Raw genomic sequence first — 18,083 nt, forward strand, 5'->3', positions numbered from 1 at the left:
TTCCAGCGGGCAGAGGTCAGGGATGCTGCTGAACATCCTGCGATGCACGGAACGGCCCCCAGCACAGAGCATTGTCTGGCCCCAAGCATGAACAGTGCCGAGGCTGAGAAACACTGTAATGGAGGAGGCAAGGTGAGGCTCCCCTCCCAAGAGTGTCCCAGCCAGTGACCCTGTCCCACAAAGCCTTTCCCAGTCCCCAATTGGAGGGCAGCTTGTGTGCCTCTGAAGTCCTTGAGCTGTTGGCCGGCAGCTCTGGTGGATAATTGTCACTTTCTCTGTTACCTGTGAGTCGGCCCATCCTATCCACCTGGGAGCCAGCTTCATTCCTGAAAGTCCTCGGGAGGCCGCCTGCCCACTCCTCTGCTCAGTAAGCGTGACTGGATGGAGAGGCCATGGGATCCAAAGCATCTCCAGGTGGGGGTGTTGTTAAGCCATTTGCTCAGCGCTGTTCCCTCTCCTCAGATGTGATTCTCGAATGCCTTGGCTTCACATGGGAACTCCATCAGCCCCAGCTGTTTCAGTCTGACACCTTGGCCAAGCTTTATGTGATGGCCCTGGCCCGGGACAGCGCAAACCCTGAGAAGGAGCTGCAGAAACTTCTGCGAGGTACGTTCTCACCCAGAGCGGGAGCCCCAAGGGCCCTCTGGTTTGAGAGACCCCAGCTTGGTGTTTGGTGATCTGTTTGGGGACCACAGTCACTCTGGCAGTTAGGAGCAAGTCTCATGGTGTGACCTCATCACAGGATTTAACCTCAGTCTCCTGAGCTATAAAATGGGGAGAGTGGTTCTTACTGTGTTTCCTTGTGGAGGAGGTAACAGTAGTGAAATTCTAGAACAATGCCTGGCACGTAGTGAGTCTTCAGTCAATGTCAGTTATATTCTCATAAAAACCCCACCTTGTCCAACAGCTATGATGGAAGCCTCCCTACCTTTCTGAGAAGCGAAACTGGGTTGTGTTGGGTCTTCTGATGGACTTTCTAGAAGGAAGGCGTAGTTCTGACATCTGTGGCTTGTTTGGCCCTAAATCTGTTGGTTGGAGGTTTACAAGCATTCATCGATTTTATTATTTTCTTTTCCTTTCGCTTCTCTTTTCTTAACTCCACCTCATACCCAAAAGTATTTAGGTCACTTCTTTCTTTTTCTCCTTTTTAATTTTAATAATCCCTAGTCTGCCCTTATCTGTCCCATAAGATCCTCTCCCGCCGCCTTGCTAACTTCTTCCCAGGAAATACAGATTGGCGTTGCCTCCAGACAACTCGTAAGCAGGTGCCATGGAAAATTTAAGGCCTCCAAAGCAGCCAGCATGCCAGTCAGGATGGGGATTGCATTTCCAGGGCGTGGCAGTAAAACTCTGATATTCCGGAGCCAGACAGGCTGCCGGAGTCCCCGCCCTGCGTTGAGCCAGGAGAGAGAGCCTGGCTGCCTGCCGAAACCTTCCCGGCCACAGATCCTCTGACTCAGCCCTTCCCGGCCCAGCTGGGAGCTGAGAGTGGGCTGCCGGTCCCCCCAGAACTGTAACGAGCTTCACACTTACTCATGATCTTCTTTCATCTTCCTTAGCATTTGTCCCCGTGTCTTAAAAAGGGACCGAGCTCTTTCTCCTGTGTCCCCTGTGCCCAGGTCAGAGCTCTCCCTTGCCCACCAATGGAAGGCCATGGAGGGCCAGACAGTGAATACACTGACAGGCAAGAGAATTTGGAAGGGAAAAAACAGAGTTACCGCTGACGTTATGGTCTTTAACAAGTCTAGAATGGTCTCAAAGATTTGGCCCTACTAAGACAGCTCTGATCCAAGCCCCCTGCTGGAGGCTGGGCCTGACTGGCGGGCATCGGGGCAGGTGCAGAGCTGAAATCTCGGTGTTCAAACCATCACAACTTTCCAGGGTCTCCCTGCAAGCACCAGCATCTGTGTCAGACCCTGGGACTCTCGTCCCAAGATTTTCAGTGGGTGCGGTCACAGTGCCGTGCCTTCAAGAATGATTTTCCTTATGCATCTCACAAGTGTTGCTTTTGTGTTCCTGAGAATATCACCGTTGCGGTCCTGGAGTTAGCAGCAGAGAAATTCTGACCAAGCCCCGGAGGTGTGGGCACCGAGGAGACACAGCCCGCCTCGAGCGACCCTGTGCCGGCCACACGAGGCTGTCCCAGCCACTCCTGTTCATCCCACCCAGAGTCCAGGGTCAGCTGCACCTTAGCAGCATGGGTTTATTCTCTAGGAGGAAATCTGAGAAGAAAACAGCCTTCATTTACTAAAAACAAGCCGCTTTGGTGTGGAGGCACCTCCGAAGCTTATGATCAAATGATCACTTTCCTATCCGATTGCGTGAAGTTTTACTTACAAAAACTGTCTTCCACTTACTCTGATCTAGCTGAGAATATTCCTGCCTTCCTTCAGCCAATGTTCAGTGCTTAACTTGTGCCAGGCATTGTGCTAGAAAGTTAATGTGGGGGGTGGGGGTGGGGGACAGATGAGCCCACCCAAAATGATGCGGACGCGTGAGGAAGAGCCAGGCCCCTGATGACCCCGCCTACCTGTCTGGAACGCCTGCTCCGAGTCGTACTCGCCTCCTCCTCCCGTTTACTGCCCCCCAGATGGGGACAAGTGACAGCACGGAGCAGATAGATGGGGGGCTGTGCAGAGATCCAGGAGGGAGAAGTGACGCAGAGGTGGGAACAGGCCTGGCACTTAGCAGGTGCTCCATAAATACTGGCCGAATGAGAGCCTGACCAGCGCCAGGAGCCAGGAGCCAGGAGCCTGGGGAAGGAAGCCTCGACGGTCTTGCTGGTCTGAGGAAAGTGCAAATTGTTCTCTTTTTCTGCATCTTTTGTGGTTACAAATTGTGACAGACTTTGGGGCTCGGGACTCACAACACTTTTCATTACCTGGCACATTGAGCTCACTAAGCTTGGGATTCTGGTGATGGAATCCATCCATCCCATCGGTTCAGCCGATACTTACTGGGCACCAGTGTATGTGAGACTGTGCTGGGGCCTGGGGATGGAGGGGCAAGTTCACCGCGCAGTATGTACTCACAGCAGATCATAAACCAACAGACACGTGGTGTAATGGAAATGGTTAGTCCAGGAGGAAAAATGAAGCCAGTTGGGGCGTAGGTGGGGAGGGGTGCTACCTTACATAATACAGGGTCAGGTGGATCCCTGATGGGGGAGGGAGGGAGCCCTACAAATCTCCTGGGGAACAAACTACAAAGAGGCAGGTTTGGGGTCCAGTGAGCCAGAGACCAGTGAGAAGGTCTCAGAGGGGCTTTGGCTTTGTGCCAAGGGTGTGGGAAGCCACTGGAGACCTGAGGGCACCATGTGTTGTAACTCACATTTTAAAATAACTCTGAGTGGATGGGGGAGGCTGGCAGTGATTTGGGCTGCCCCTTCACATCCTCTTGGAAGCCTTCGGTGGCGGGGGTCCTCTGTTAGGAGCCTGTCGGGCAGAGTCCCAGGGGAGGACACCTGGGCCCCACACTCATCCTTCAGCAGATGGTCCCTGTGCTCCTGCCTGGTGCCAGGTAGCTGGGTGCTCAGGGTGCAGAGATGATGGAGGCCCACCCCTTGCCCTCAAGCTGCTCACAGCCTAATAAGAGAAGGGGGCAGGGGAGGGCTAGTAATAAGTATCTAAAATGCAGCATGAGCATCAGGGTCCCAGTTCCGACAATCGCAGTGGCTGTAGCAGCTCATCGGGGGACGCTGGCTGAGGGGGGACGCGGGAAGTCTCTGTACTATTTTTGCAACTTCTTGTGAGTCTTCAACTATTTCAAAAATGCATTCACTAAACAAACAAGCAAACAAAAATAAACAAAATGCAGTGTGATACATGCCGAGATCAAGGCTGTGCAAATGGTCGTGGGGCCTCACACTGTAGCTCGCACAAGTCACTGTGGCTGTCACACGTGTACATCCCTGCCCGGTTTCTTTCACCAGCTCAGCTGCCTAGGAAGACCAAAGAACAACACCCTGCAAAGAAGATGATCATTTCCTTGAAGATCAATGACCCCTTGGTCACCAAAGCTGGTAACGTGCACCTATCCTCATATTCTGAGAGTCATTCAACAATGGCCTTCCCAGATTTGAAAAAAAAACAAAACAACAAAACACCACAAACTGGAGGCACATGGTGTTCAGTGCCTCCTTATTAAAAACAGCTGAGCAGTGCATCGAGGAGGGGAAGGAGGCTGGAACAACTCAGGGGAATGAAAGAAGAGGGGATTCCTTGCAGAGAGGCGTCAGGGATGCAGACAAACCCAGGGAAGATGTCACTGCCCTCCTGGGCACATGCGTCCAGGGAAGCTCTCAGGCCTGCCCTCGACATTAGGCAGCGCTGACCCACCCCATCCCGCCCGGGCCCCTCCCTGGCGGGCTGCCAGCAGCAGGGGCCTCCCCCAGGGGGCTCCCTTGGTCTCTCCCCCCCTCCCCAACCCCTCCTGCCCACCTAGAAACAGACTTCGGTGTTAGTGCTATGTCACGTACCATCAGGAAGCCATCCCCAAGCCCTGGTAGGGACAGCTGTCCTCAAAGCGCATGGGACCACACTACAGCGCCTTTGGGATCAGGCAGAACTTGGAACAAGCCGAGTGCATCTGTCCCCGGCCAAGGACTATCAAATTATCCTGGCTCGTCCCAGGAGTCCTTAACCTTTATGAAGACCCCAGACTCTGAAGAAAATCTGCTGTAAGTATGTTATCTCCAGAGAAAATGAGACACACGTCCGTGCACACAGCGTTCTGCACGTTTAGGGGCAGCCACCTCCCTGCACAGGAGCCCAGGTTAGATCAGAACCCCCTCAGGCAGACGCAGGACGGGCTCACAGGAGACTCTTTCACAGCAGCTCCGTTTTCTGTAGCTTCATCCTCCACTCCTTCGCGGGGCTGGGCCCAGGTGGGAGTGGGGGCGTGTTCTCTGATGCATCTCTGCCCGCCCAGCTCAGGGACACTGACCCAGCAGGGAGAGCGCCTGCGCGTGCGGCAGGGATGCGGGGGTGCCGAGCCCCACCCTGACGCTCGCTCTCGGGGCTGCCTCCCCAGCCTTCGCCACCACCCTGAAGAACCTCTACATGCACGAGGTGACGATGAGCGCGGACGACGTGCTGGGTGTGCTGGCGGCCGCTCACGTCCTCCAGTTCCGCAGCCTGTTTCAAAGGTAAGGAAACACAGCGGCGAGGTGCAGCCAGGGCCTGCCCTGGGCGGCATCTGAAGGGTCCTTCCCGGCCCCTCTCACGCAGCAGCCCTCTTCCGTGGGCTGGGACATCTGGGGTTTCTTTGCACAGAGCACAGCTTCGAGTCTGCAAAGGAACCGAGACCTGAACTCACACCAGTGGGTTACAAGTTCACAGTGGGGCCATCTCCCTAGCAATACGTTCATTTTAACAGACGATTCTTGACTCACAGGAATGAAATGCACATGCGTGATTTCTATGCCTGGGAGAAGTTCTGTGGGTGTGCAGAGTGACTTCCCAGCAGTGCTCAAAGCTTGCTTATCAATTTCACCTCTGTTCATTTTTTTAATTGAGGAGTTCACATACTTTTTAAAATTGAAATATAGTTGATTTACAATGTTGTATTCCTTCCTGATGTACAGCATAGGGATTCAGTCATACATATATATATATGTCTGTGTGTGTGTATATATATATATATATACACACACACATATTCTTTTTCATATTCTTTTCCATCATAGGCTATTAACAGATACTGAAAATAGTTCTTTGCTATACCATAGGTCCTGGTTGTTTATTTTATATATAGTAGTTTGTATCTGCTAATCCCAAGCTCCTAATTTATCCCCCCCCCCCCACCTCTTTCCCCTTTGGTCAGTTTGTTTTCTATGTCTGTGAGTCTGTTTCTGTTTTGTAAATTAGTTCATTTGCCTCATTTTTGTGTGTGTGTTCGTTTTCAGCTAAAAACGTCTCTCGCCATTTAGGGAGAGACTGCACGTAAACTGGCCCTCTGAAGACCAGCTGAATTGTCTCGTCATTTTCAGGACCATTTCCCCCAATCATTTCAGATAGAACCTTGATTCTTCTTGTAAATAATATTTTTATTTTTACAAATGTTGCACGTGGTCATTGTAGATTTTTCAGAAGAGAGAAAAATGCAAAGACCAGACTGCCCATCAATCTGACTGCTCATTCGGGCACAGCTTTCCTCCTGGGTATGCAGACCCTGCTGGCCCGCTGGGCTGTCCGTCAAGGGTCCCGTGCAGGGAGAAAGAGGAGGCATTTACAGCGGATTGGCATTGGATGTGAAAACATCCTTGTCCTGATGAGGGCTACCTGGGGTCATGGAGAACTTGTGGATGCTGAAAGTGTGAGGGAGCTGAAATGAGTCTCGTGGCATTTGTCCCGCCTGCTCCGCAGGACTTTGTTGGGGTGAGGGCATGTCGGCACGATCAGGCTGTGAGATGGAGTGTCTGCCATGGTCAGATGCTGCTCTCAGCTCTTGGCAGGGATTCCCTCCTTCCATCCTCCCTGCAGCCGTAGGAGGTGGGATATCACAGATGAGGAAAGGGAGGACTTGAGAGGTAGACAACTTGTCCAAGGCCACACAGCTTCCAAAGGGGGCAGGATTTGAAGGGCGCAGAGAGTCCCTGGAACCTGCACCCCTAACACTGCCTATTCTGCTTTGCTCAGGCGGGATGGTGATGTCACTTGCTCATTCACGGTCCCGACCCTCCCTGCTCCCCTTCCCTCCAGTGGCACTCGTGGAGTTGGCTTAGAGCCATTCACTGTCCATTGATTCAGTCACACCTTCATACATGCATCTGTTCCTTTAAGAATGATTTCCTGGGCTTCTCCGGGACACCAGGGAGACAACGAGGACCAGATGGGGAGGGTCCCTGCCCTTCAAAGCGTCATGCCCAACAGTCTCTAAGACACAGGAAATGAGTGAAGTGGGGATGAAGTGAAGGTGGGGCTTTCCAAATGGAGAATTTTGTAAGATTAATTTCAAGTAAAACGGGTACTATAATTAGGAAGAGCATTTCTCAGAACTTCCCTTTTTTGGTATCCTATAATATTCCTCCATTCCATTAACGCTTGTGAAGGGTAAGTGAGCCAAATGGAAATCATAGAGAGGATTCATTTTTCTAGACTATCTTTCCCCTTCCCCTGGGCTTTTCCAGGGATGCGTGCTTACTGGACTCACATCCTGAACCCAGGCGGTATCTTACGGCTCCCTGACTTCCTAATTCCTGATGCAGTTCAACAGAGAGGAGATTTAGGGCAGGGGTGCTCTGCCTGGCTTGTTTCACCACGCTCAACCTCAGTTTCTTCATTTGAGGGAATGGAAGAATGGATGAACTTCCCGTCCTAGCCCAGAGAGGGCATCAGCCACTCTGGGAAAGGCAGGATCTCTCCCAGGGAACTTGCAAGTTTCAACTCACTTTTTATAGAGTCCACACAGCCAGATGCTTCTGAGCCAGTGCCTCATTGCTGGGGGCACCTGAAATGACTCAGGCAAGACCCTCCATCTGAAGCATCTCAGTGGGGATGCAGATGCCCTGTGGACCGAGGGATGCAGGCTCTCAGAGGCCTGGATGTGACTGCAGAGGACACACTGGGCACCAGTCTTGAAAGGGCACCCCAGCATGTCTGCCTGGCCAGGCTGTGGGGTGGGTGGCTGTGGGAGATGGGAGGCCAGCAGTCATCGGCAGGGACAGGTCACGTAGAGTCTTGGGGAGAACTAAGGAATCTGGCCTTGACCCCGCAGGTGATGGGGGGAAAGTGTGGATTTTCCTGAGATTCCCCACCCCTCTTCCATCGTGTGTATCACCCACCTTCAGCTCCGAAGAGCCTTGTGACAGAGAATCACTACAAAACCACAGCTTCTGTGCGCAGACATTTCTGAGTGGCTATTTCCTGGTGCTGTGCCGGAAGATATCTCTGGCCCCAAAGCTGTAAGGCCGTAACCAGCATACATAAAATAGACAAACAATAAGACAAATACTGTATGGCACAGGGAACTATATTCAACATCTTGTAGTAACCTATGGTGAAAAAGAATACGAAAATGAATATACGTATGTTCCTATGTGACTGGATATTGTGCTGTACGCCAGAAACTGACACAACATTGTAAACTGACTGTACTTCAATTTAAAAAAGAAAGCTGGAAGGCCAGCTTCCCTCTTGGAGCGGGACCTCCTGCCACCTCTGGCTGTGAGCCTCGGCTGCCCCACCGGAGGCCCAGATTCGAAGCCCCGTCTTCCTTGCGGAAGCCTAGCCCAGGCTTATCTGGGGCGGGGCCGAGATCAGCAGGGTCTTCATTTCTTTCTTCCTCCGCATGCCTGGTTTTGAATGCTGGAGCAGGAAGGGCTTTGGATACTGAGCCAAACCTATCATTCCACCAACGAGCAGACCTAGGCCCGCCCCAGGCTGATGGGCCCCGCCCTAGATTCTGCAGATACTTGAGGTGGGGCTGGAATCCTAGGTCGGAGCCAGGCGGGCCTGGCACACAGCTGGGCTGGGGCTCGCCTGCCTTTGAGAGGCTGATGGTGCAGTTGGCAGGGGTGTGGCAGTGCAAGCCTCAGTGTGTGTGTGTGTATACGCCTGCACACGTGTGAGTGCCGAATCACTCTGATAGCATCTCAAATCTAGGTGCTGGATGAGACCTTAAAGGTCATCTCGGCCGAACTCCCAGCCAGTGCAAAATTGCCCAGGTCATGTGTGAACCACACACACCCGAGGCCACCCATCTGTTGGGGATGAAGTGTGTGCCTGTGGGTTCCACTGGGTGCTGCTCATTAAACTCACACATCGGTGTCTGCACTGGCACGACTGAGATCGTGGTTGTCATGTGCATATGCACACAAGTGGGCATGCGCGCGCGCGCACGCACACACGCACGCCTGCACGCGCGCCCTAAGGGTTACTTGGCTGGGAGGGCAACTCCTTGCCTCCATGTAGGGCTGAACTCTCTCTGTGGGCAACTGCCTGGAGTTGTTAGAATTTCTGGAGGTGGAAACCCCACCCTGCAACCCTCCCTGAGCCCAGAGGCAAGTGGCCCGAGTGGCCCCAGGGCTTGCTTTGTGTCCTCTGGTCTGGGAAGCCTGACCATTCCAGGCCTGCTCTGCCGGTGACTCTGACAGTGAGGAGGCAGGAGCACAAATGAAGGCGTCAGCCTCCTAGGTGCTCATTTCTTCATCCCAACTCTAAACCCAGCTAATTCTGCCCACACATCTCTATAGGCAAAAGCCAGAACCTAAAGAACACTGTGCCTGGTGAGTGGTCGGACTGAACTCTCTCCCACACAGCCCCTTTCACACCTGGTTTCCCCCTTGCTGATCAGTAAGCTCAGCTCACAGTGAGGCCAGGAGCTCCAGGAGGAGAGGAGCCTTGTCTGGACACGGCAGGTACTGCCAGAACCAGGCACAGAGGCCAGCACAGAGGCAGCACGCAGGGGATGGATTTATGCGGGGAGGGCTGCTTCCTGGCCATCTGTAGTTTCATGGGAGAGTGGTGGGAGGAGGCAGAGGTACTAGGCAGAATGAGGGCATGGAAATCAAAGCAAAGGGAGCACGTGAGGAGAAGCAATCAGGCAGGCTTCCAAGAGGAGGTGATACCTGAGCTGAGACTGGAAGGATTCCAGCCATGGAAGAGTGAGAGAGAAAGGGACATGGGGCAGAGGAGAGCCTAGAGACTGGGACATGCTTGGCTGCTAAGACCCCAAGTGGCTGGTATGGAGGAGGGGCATTGAAAGATGAAGGGAAAGGTGAGTGGGGAGGTTAGGGTGAGCCCAGGTCATGCAACCTCAGAAGCCAGGTGAGCCAGTTCCACCTGGTTCTACCAGCAGAGGGGAGCCTGAAGCTTGGGAGGAGAGAGTGGGCTGAGCCCCTCTGTTTTCGGCTGAGACCTTCAGATTGCAGTGGGGACGCGGGAGGCTGGTGGGGGCAGGGAGACCTGTGGAGAGGCCCAGGCGAGAGACGAGGAGGGTCTGAACTAGGCAGGGGCAGTGGGAAGTGGGGGGAGGGGGCAGGTCATCTAGGAGATAGTGAAGGTGCAGAACTGACAGGACTCAGCAGTCTCACCTGCCAGCATGCCTGAGAGATGAAGCAGGGTCTGGTGTTTACCCAGCACAGACTTTTCCAATACTCAAGGCAACTCCTTATCGTGGGTATGATCAGTCTCACTGTGGTGAAGGGGCTGTCCTAGGATCCAAGGGGGTGATGTGCCTTGATCATAACCAGATTGTTTTTTCATTCCTTATTTCTTGCCTTGCTTTAGTAAGAGTCTGTGTGGCTTTAGAGAATACATAAAATAACAGGGCACAACATTGTTTAAAAAAAAGAAAAAGGAGAAAGAAAAAAAAAAAGGATGGAGAGGCTGAAATTGCATAACATAACCTCCACTCTGTAAGTGGACCATATTTTTGGCTCTGAGCTCCCTAGCAGCTAATACGAAAAGGAAATTTGATCAGTGACATCATAGATTAGACAAACAAATAAATGACTTAGGAGAAGCACAGCTACTCTTGGCAATAAAATCCTGGGTGTCTTCATCTGATGACGCTAAGTGACTTGACGATCAATGTCCTCAACTATATGAATAGAGTAAATGTGATGATAAATTTAATAATGTTCTTTCTTGAATTTGGCAAAGTCTTCACACCAAAATGCAACTCAGTTAAAGCTATTCTTCAGAGGTGTGGTTGGTGAAGGTAATGAGCTCCCCAGCTCTCTGCTGACTTAGCTTAATTGAAGAATATGTTTTATAATATGTGCAAGACTTGCTGGATATTCTTGAACCTTTTTTCCAAGAGCAACATGTATCTCAACTGAGTTTAGCGTAAGCATTGAGCAGTAATGAGTTCAAGACTGCTTCATTCAAGAGCGCAGTAGCTATTCTCTGGTGCTGTTTGATGAAGTGAACATGACTTAAGAAAATTTTGCTAAAGAGAGACTCATATTAGCTGTGAAAGGTGAGTCACTGAAACTCCATGGCCCCACCATCCACCCAGCATTTCCACCCCACCACACACCCTGTTCCCCTGGCTCATCTCCTTAGTCTTGCTCCCCTTGATGTTCCTTCAAAGTACAGCACCTGCTCCTGCCCCAGGGCCTTTGTATATGCCATTTCCTCTTCTTAGAATTCTGATCTCCCAATTCCTGGCCTGGCCAATTCTTTGTTCTCCCCCTTCGGGTTTTAATTGTTACTTTTCTGACCCTTTCCCCATTAGGTTAGACCCCCTTTTCTGCATTCCTAGGGACAAAGGTGACTGAGATTTTCATCAGACAGTTGCTCTTTGAATCTACTCTTGCACAGAGAGGAGCAGGACTGGAGGCCCCTCTAGCAGCATCACAATGGTCTGTACAGGAAGAAAATGCCTTGAGCAGGGGGACAACCAGATGGTCATCCCGGCTAAAGTGAAAACTCAGTAAGGCACCTTTATGTGCTTAAGCTCTGAATAGTAATACTTCTCTCTGGCGTCAAGCCCATTTTGTTTCCATCCAAAGGATTTGATTTCAGGACTCACCTCCCTCAGCCCAGAGCTCTTTGTAACCTGCCTTGCTGGTCTTGTTCTCCAGCCAAATGTCTCTACCCCTAAAATAAGGCTCCCTTTCTTTCCCTTCTGTGAAGTCTCTGCCACTGTCTCAGAGTTGAATGAGAACCCCCGGGGCTGCCCACTTCTCTAAAAGCATTCTGGGCACTCCAGAAATAGCAGTCCTCTCTCTGCAGGTGTGTGACCATGATGATGAACGGACTCACGCCAATCACCATCAAGAACTTCTACCTGGCCGGCTGCAAGGTGAGAACAACCTGGACAAGGCACGTAGCACCTGGGGGCCCTCAAGGGCACCCAGACTCTGGGATTTCACGCACCAGACCCAGCTCCAAAAGTTCTATCCGATGGCACCAGCCTAAGGGTGCTTATGTTTTATTTCGCCAAGTAAAAAAGGTTTAAAAATCATTTTATTTTTAAAAGAATATTTTAATACTCACAAAGCAGAAAAGCTTTCATCTTGGTGGTGGTGATGACAGGGTGGGTGGAGGGAATTACAACCTCTCTCACCAAGACAGCAGACAACCTTCTGGGACATTCTTGGTGGAGTCCAGTGAAATTTGTCCCACCTGGGCCCAGTCAGTGCCTCCGTGTTGGCAAAAAATGATGTAATCTAACTCTTTCATTATCAGAGGAGAAAACTGAGACCCCAGGAGGGGAGCCTTCATATCAGTCGTAGACTTCAGTCCAGAGATTTCAGCGTGCAAGCCCCGTGGTCAGACCACATAACTAGAGTGACCGTGGGTGAGAGCAGGAATCTGGGAGCATCCGTTTCTCCATCGTAACATAGGAATAAAAATGAACGGATTTCATAGGGTTGCAGTGAGGATTGATTTAAACCAACCGAATGCAGTGCCTCAGGGGTAGCAAACACTCAGAAAACGTTATCTGCTGCAGTTGTATTTTGAAGAGGTTTGAGCACGGCTGCAGCGTGGCTCCCCTGCGAGCGCGCGTGTGGCATCGCCGCATTCCAGCAGAGGGCGCTGAGAGTTCAGGGATTCTTTTCTCAATGGGCTTTTCTTGCCTTCTCAGTACAAGGAAGAGCTGCTCACCACCGCCTGCGAGAGGTGGATGGAGATGAACTTGGTCCCTCTGATGGGGACACAGATCCACCTCCGGAAAATCCAGCAAGAACTGCTCCACAAAGTGCTGCGGTCTCCCAGGTCAGAGCCGGTTCCCAGGGAGCTGCCCCTGGGTGGGCGGCGGGGAGCAGGGCTAGTGCAGGGAGGGAGGTGTTTTAGCCTGGGCGCACCCACACCCCTTCTGGACATGCCCAGTGTACAGCGCCTTCTCCATCCCAAACTTACTGGAGGAGCCGGAACTTGGGTACTGAGTGTAGGCATGGTACCCACTGGTAATAAATTAATTGCCTACGTAATTTTTAAATTTGCATTCTTTTTTACTGAAGTATAGTCCGTTACAATGTGTCAATTTCTGGTGCACAGCATAATGTTTCAGTCATACATATACATACATATATTTATTTTCATATTCTTTTCCATTATAGGTTACTCCAAGATATTGAATATAGTTCCCTGTGCTACACAGTATGAACTTGTTGTTTATCTATTTTATATGTAGTAGTTAGTATCTGCAAACGTCGAACTCCCAATTTATTCCTTCCTACCCACTCTCCCCCTGGTAACTGTTTGTTTATGTCTATGAGTCTGTTTCTGTTTTGTAAATAAGTTCATTTGTCTTTTTTTTAAGATTCCACACATAAGTGGTATCATATGGTATTTTTCTTTCTTTCTGGCTTACCTCACTTAGAATGATGATCTTCAGGTTCATCCATGCTTCTGCAAATGGCATTACTTTATTCTTTTTAATGGATGAGTAGTATTCCATTGTATATATGTACCACATCGTCTTTATCCATTCATCTGTCCATGGATATTTAGGTTGTTGCCATGTCTTATTGCCTAAGTAATTTTTAAAAATTCTTTCAACATTAATACATTAATACTTGTTGTGGAAAATTTGGAGGCCAGGGAAAAGCAGAAAAAGGAAAAGGCTCTCTCCCCTAAATCAGTTTCTAACTCCAGCCCGGACTCTTCTTCTGAACAGCTCTAGACCCAGACGGTCCTCTGCCTGCAAGACCTCTCTGACAATTAAGGCTGAAGCCCCACTTGTGGTTCCCTGCCCCGCCTTGTTCTTCGGCTAGCTGCTCAAGCCCCCGGGGGTCCTCTGGACACTTACTCCCCTCCCCCTCCCCAAGTGCAGTTGATTCTACTTCCAGACAGAACCCGTCTCTGGGGGCCTCTGTGTGAGCACCGGCCAGAGGCCAAACCTCCACATCTCTCATCTGGACCAGTGCAGGGACCCCTAACTCAGGGTCTTGGCCTGCTCTTGACCAACCCCCAATCACGTCTCTAACCAAAGAGTCTTTGGCTCTGCCAATCTGAAGCTTCTGTCTTACCCACGTGGCAACCACAGGGCCTTCCTTAGATTCTGGCCAATGCCTGGCCTTTTAGGTCATTTCCAATGTTTTATTGATATAAATAGCACCTTGGTGACATCCTTCCATGTACGTTTATCTTCATCTCAGATTATTTTCCCATGTTGAATTCTTAGAAGTGAAATTGCTAAGTCAAAAGGACATTCTGTTTGCTTTTATTACTATTAGTATTTGAAAATAATTTCAAGCCAATTAAATGACAGCAATAGTGCAAGGAATATCTCAATACCCTTCACCCTGCTTTGTTCATTCAGTCTCTGCCCTGATTGCTTTATCATTTGCATCTGTGTGTATATCTACCAATACACATTTTTTAAAACTCTTTGAAGGGAAGTGGCATCAATCGTGTTCTCTTACTGCTAAATGCTTCAGTGTTTATTTCCTAATAAAGAGAATTTGTTCTAATATAATCACAATGTAGTTAACAGCTTCAGTAAATAGCTTAAGGTCATTGATGCACACTGTCCTTTGTAGCATCTTTTTCCCTCCAATACAGGATCCAGTTGAGGACCACATACTGCGTTTCGTTGTCATGTCTTTGGGGGACTCTTTGAAAGGTTCTTGACACCCACTGCCCAGTTACCACGATTGTATTCCCTTTGGGTGAATTTCAAGAATGAAGACTAAATTCGACTAAAAATTGTTATGGTATATTAGAAAATGAATGTTTTCCTCGTGCATGTGTGACGGAAAGCATTCCGATTTCAGGAATTAGATCTGGAAAGGTTTATTCTACCGTTGGTTCGAATTTACTCAGTAGCCTGCGATGCCCTCAGACTAATGGAGAAATGAGGTTGGTGGAACTGTGTTCTGGGCTCTGGTGTTGGGGGAGACTATTATCTAAGAAGACTTCAGGAACTCGGGCCCCAAGAGCAGCCCCCGGGGCCCGGGGCGGGCTCCCAGGGTCGTTTTGCCCTGCTCCCCGAGATTTTTCCACTCCCTGCCCTCCATGGAGCAAAGGTTATGCAACCCTTGAAGAAAAGATAAACATGGCATCCCGTAGACTTTTCGTAACACCGTCCCTCCCTTGGAAAGGCTGAGTTATCCCACATTGGTTGCACTTAACCAAGAAAGAGCAAAACGTGTCTGACCACAAGCAGAACGCTAGTGATGGGACAGGCCTTAGAAAGCGCTGGCTGGGCAGGAAAAGAGGTCAAGAACATTACGTGTCAAGTGTCTAGACTCACAAGTTTGGGGAGACATGACTGTTGTGGAAACTAGGTTCTGCTCCTCCGGCCCCGCCCCAGGAGCCGTCTGCACCGACAGCCCAGGGCTATCCCAGGGGAGGAGGGAAGAGCCTGCATGGCCCTTGGACATGGCCTCAAGCATGTCATCAGCTCATGAGCCCTGGAGGGACCAGGCCCACAGCTCCCAGACCTCGTGCTCACATCCAGTCCTCTGATGTGAACTCTCCTCACCTGGTTGATGTCTGGTGGCCGCCTGCTTTGAAGCTGGAGGGAAGAGGGAAACAGAGGGTGCAGGAAAGGGGCCTTGGGCCTCACCTAGCGCCTGGCCAGATGGTTAGAAATTTACCAGGCCCGGGCTCTGAATCTTGGTGCTCCTGGTGGCTGATGGACCGCGCACCACCCACCACCTGTACTCAGCACTTCTGGGCGTGTGCGGTGCTGTGTGCACTGGCTCTTTCAATCCCCACAACCCTGTGCAGCAGATACAATTATTGTCCCTAAGATAAGAGGGATGATAAAAGGCAGGGCTGGGCTTCAGGCTGCAAAGTCCAGGGTCCCACCCTCATTGCTGCACCATCTTCTTGTTTGTAACAGAGGTTTCCCAGCAATCAGCACTCCGTGAAGACTGGGTTGTCCCGGGAAATCACATGGCTTTGTGGAAAGGCCAACCCGAGGTCGGGGTTGGAGAGTCCCTGGCCCCACTTAGTGTAGACTGTGGCTCATCCCTGGCTTGTGGTCATGGTGTTTGGATGTCTAAGCTTTGTTGGACCCACATCCATCACTGCAGATGCTCCAACTTTGAGACCATTCACCTTCCCCACCTGAAGTGCCTTGACCTCATCTTCCTTTGGGTTTTCTTTCCATCTTGTAAATGACCTGTGGTAAAATACACTCAGTCTTCCTGACCTCCTGGGCCTCTGGTTTTCAGTTAATTTTCTTCTTAGAGGTCACCACTCGGTGACCCTGTTTTACTCACTCTAATATTATGAAAGCTTCATTCCAAGTTCTGCTTTTCCGAAAGCCAAGCTCCTTGTAGACTTAGGAGGGGGGAGAGCTCAGAGGTCTGTCTGGTTCTGTCAACACCAAAGGCTTCCCTGAAACCAGTGGGGACGTGCCCGCCCTCCCTGACTTCCTGTCTCTGATACAAGGAGCCTTGAGGGCTCAGGAATTCCCTAAGAAAGCCACGTGTCCTCCCCAGCATGCCTGTCCCGCAGCTTTCCCCCCAGCACCCGGAGCATCACTGGGCATCCTTGTCAAACGTCGTCGTTCCTGAAGCTGACGCTTCTCTGGCTGATAACAACAGCGCGTCCCGGTTATGAAGCGCAGGTGCGTCTCCGAACACTCTGAGTGGGCCTTCAGTCTAATTCCTGCAGCTCCCCGGGAGATGCTCCTCGTGTTCTCACATGCGGAATGGAAATTACAGGACATATAGCATTGCTGCCCCTGCCCCATGCAGCATGAGAGCTGGGATTTGAACCCAGCTCTCAGTGGTCTCTGCGCCTGTGGTTATTGTCAGCCAGCTCGTGCACCCTACTCCAAGCCTCCTCCTTCCTTACTGATGGTCAAGATCAACAGGGATATTGGTGAGGGAGGGTATAGTTCAAGCGGTAGAGCACATGCTTAGCATGCATGAGGTCCTGGGTTCAATCCCTAGTACCTCCATTAAGGAAAAAAAAATTAAATAAATAAATAAACCTAATTTATTAGGGGGAAAAAAAGGATATTGATGGTCATATTTTTTATCGTAAAAATTTTACGAAGGTGGCAGGGTAATACAAAGCACAATTGGATCCATCTCCTCAAATGAACAGATGGTAACATTTTGTCATAAGCTAAGAAAGCATTGCCAAAAAAGTAGAAGTCGCCTGTGTGTCCCCCTACCCCTGCCCCACCAGCCCTATTCCCCGTCCTTCCTCTCCGCCTCCCTCCCTCAAGGCAAACAAACCACTGCTGTGCATACATTTTCTCACAGTGATTGTAGTGGCTGTGGCTGCTCTGTGTACAACCACTTCTACAACTGACTTTATTCACTAGCATCTTGTGACGTGTTCTCTCCGTGTTGATATTTATGTACCTAATTCGCAATTTTTAAATGTAATTGTTGTCCAGGCTTCCAAAGAATGACGAGAGAGCAGTTTTTTCCTTCCCTTCCTAATGGCCTTTTGTTTTGTTTTACTTCATTTTTTTTCTGATGATCAGTGTTGCAAAGAGCATCTTTGATCAGATTTTCTTGTTCACTTGGGCACAGCTTTCTCTACGGTCTGTGCTCAAAATGAGGCCTTTTATTATTTACATACATTTTTCTCAAAAGAAAAAATAGAGGAAAATGTCTTGTTAAAAAACAAAAACACCAGTTACATCCCAGTGGCTTCTACCCAGCAAACACACATCAAACAGCCCAGATGTTCACCTGTGTTGGAGGGAAGTTTAGAATCCGTGTGAATTCCATCTTGATTAAGGTCATTAGAGCTCTTAGGCCAATGAAAATATGTTTGAATGTCCTCAGCGTGGTTACTTCCTGCAAGAACTAATACTTTAGGGCACTGGTACTTGGCCTAAAGACAGAGGACTTATTTCATCAATTAATCTTCATCATAAGTTGTAAAACCCGGGTCCTGATTCATGGAACTCCCAGTTGCTCCCCCATGTTGCTGCTAGCCCCTCTTTGGTGAGATCTCAAAGAACCTTCTGGGCTTGGGGGCTTCAAGCATGGATTCTGCACCAGAGGTCACATGGCTCCCCAGCCTAGTGGTGGTTGAAGTCATGGCAGAGGTCTTTGTGGGGACATCGTAGCAAGTGATTCTGTGACGTCTCCCATCTTGCCTTACATTGTTGCCCAGACGGTGACAAATTTGGCCCTGTCTGGCCAGAGTCAAAGCCCACGCATCTGTAGGTGCCTAAAAACAACTAAGAGAAAGAGACAGCTCTACGCT

At 50.3% G+C, this 18,083-nt stretch overlaps 1 protein-coding gene across 1 annotated transcript in view; it reads left to right on the forward strand.

Annotated features, from left to right (window-relative positions):
* Positions 1-18,083, forward strand: part of BTBD16 (BTB domain containing 16) — a 48,859-nt gene that overhangs the window by 9,262 nt on the left and 21,514 nt on the right. The window contains exons 4-8 of the mRNA XM_010997694.3: positions 463-606; positions 3,932-4,021; positions 5,032-5,146; positions 11,682-11,751; positions 12,538-12,668. Of these exons, the coding sequence (XP_010995996.3) occupies positions 463-606; positions 3,932-4,021; positions 5,032-5,146; positions 11,682-11,751; positions 12,538-12,668 (550 nt within the window). The remainder of the gene's footprint in view (positions 1-462; positions 607-3,931; positions 4,022-5,031; positions 5,147-11,681; positions 11,752-12,537; positions 12,669-18,083) is intronic.

The sequence above is a fragment of the Camelus dromedarius genome, chromosome 8 (assembly GCF_036321535.1).
Source record: "Camelus dromedarius isolate mCamDro1 chromosome 8, mCamDro1.pat, whole genome shotgun sequence".
Lineage (NCBI taxonomy): Eukaryota > Metazoa > Chordata > Mammalia > Artiodactyla > Camelidae > Camelus > Camelus dromedarius.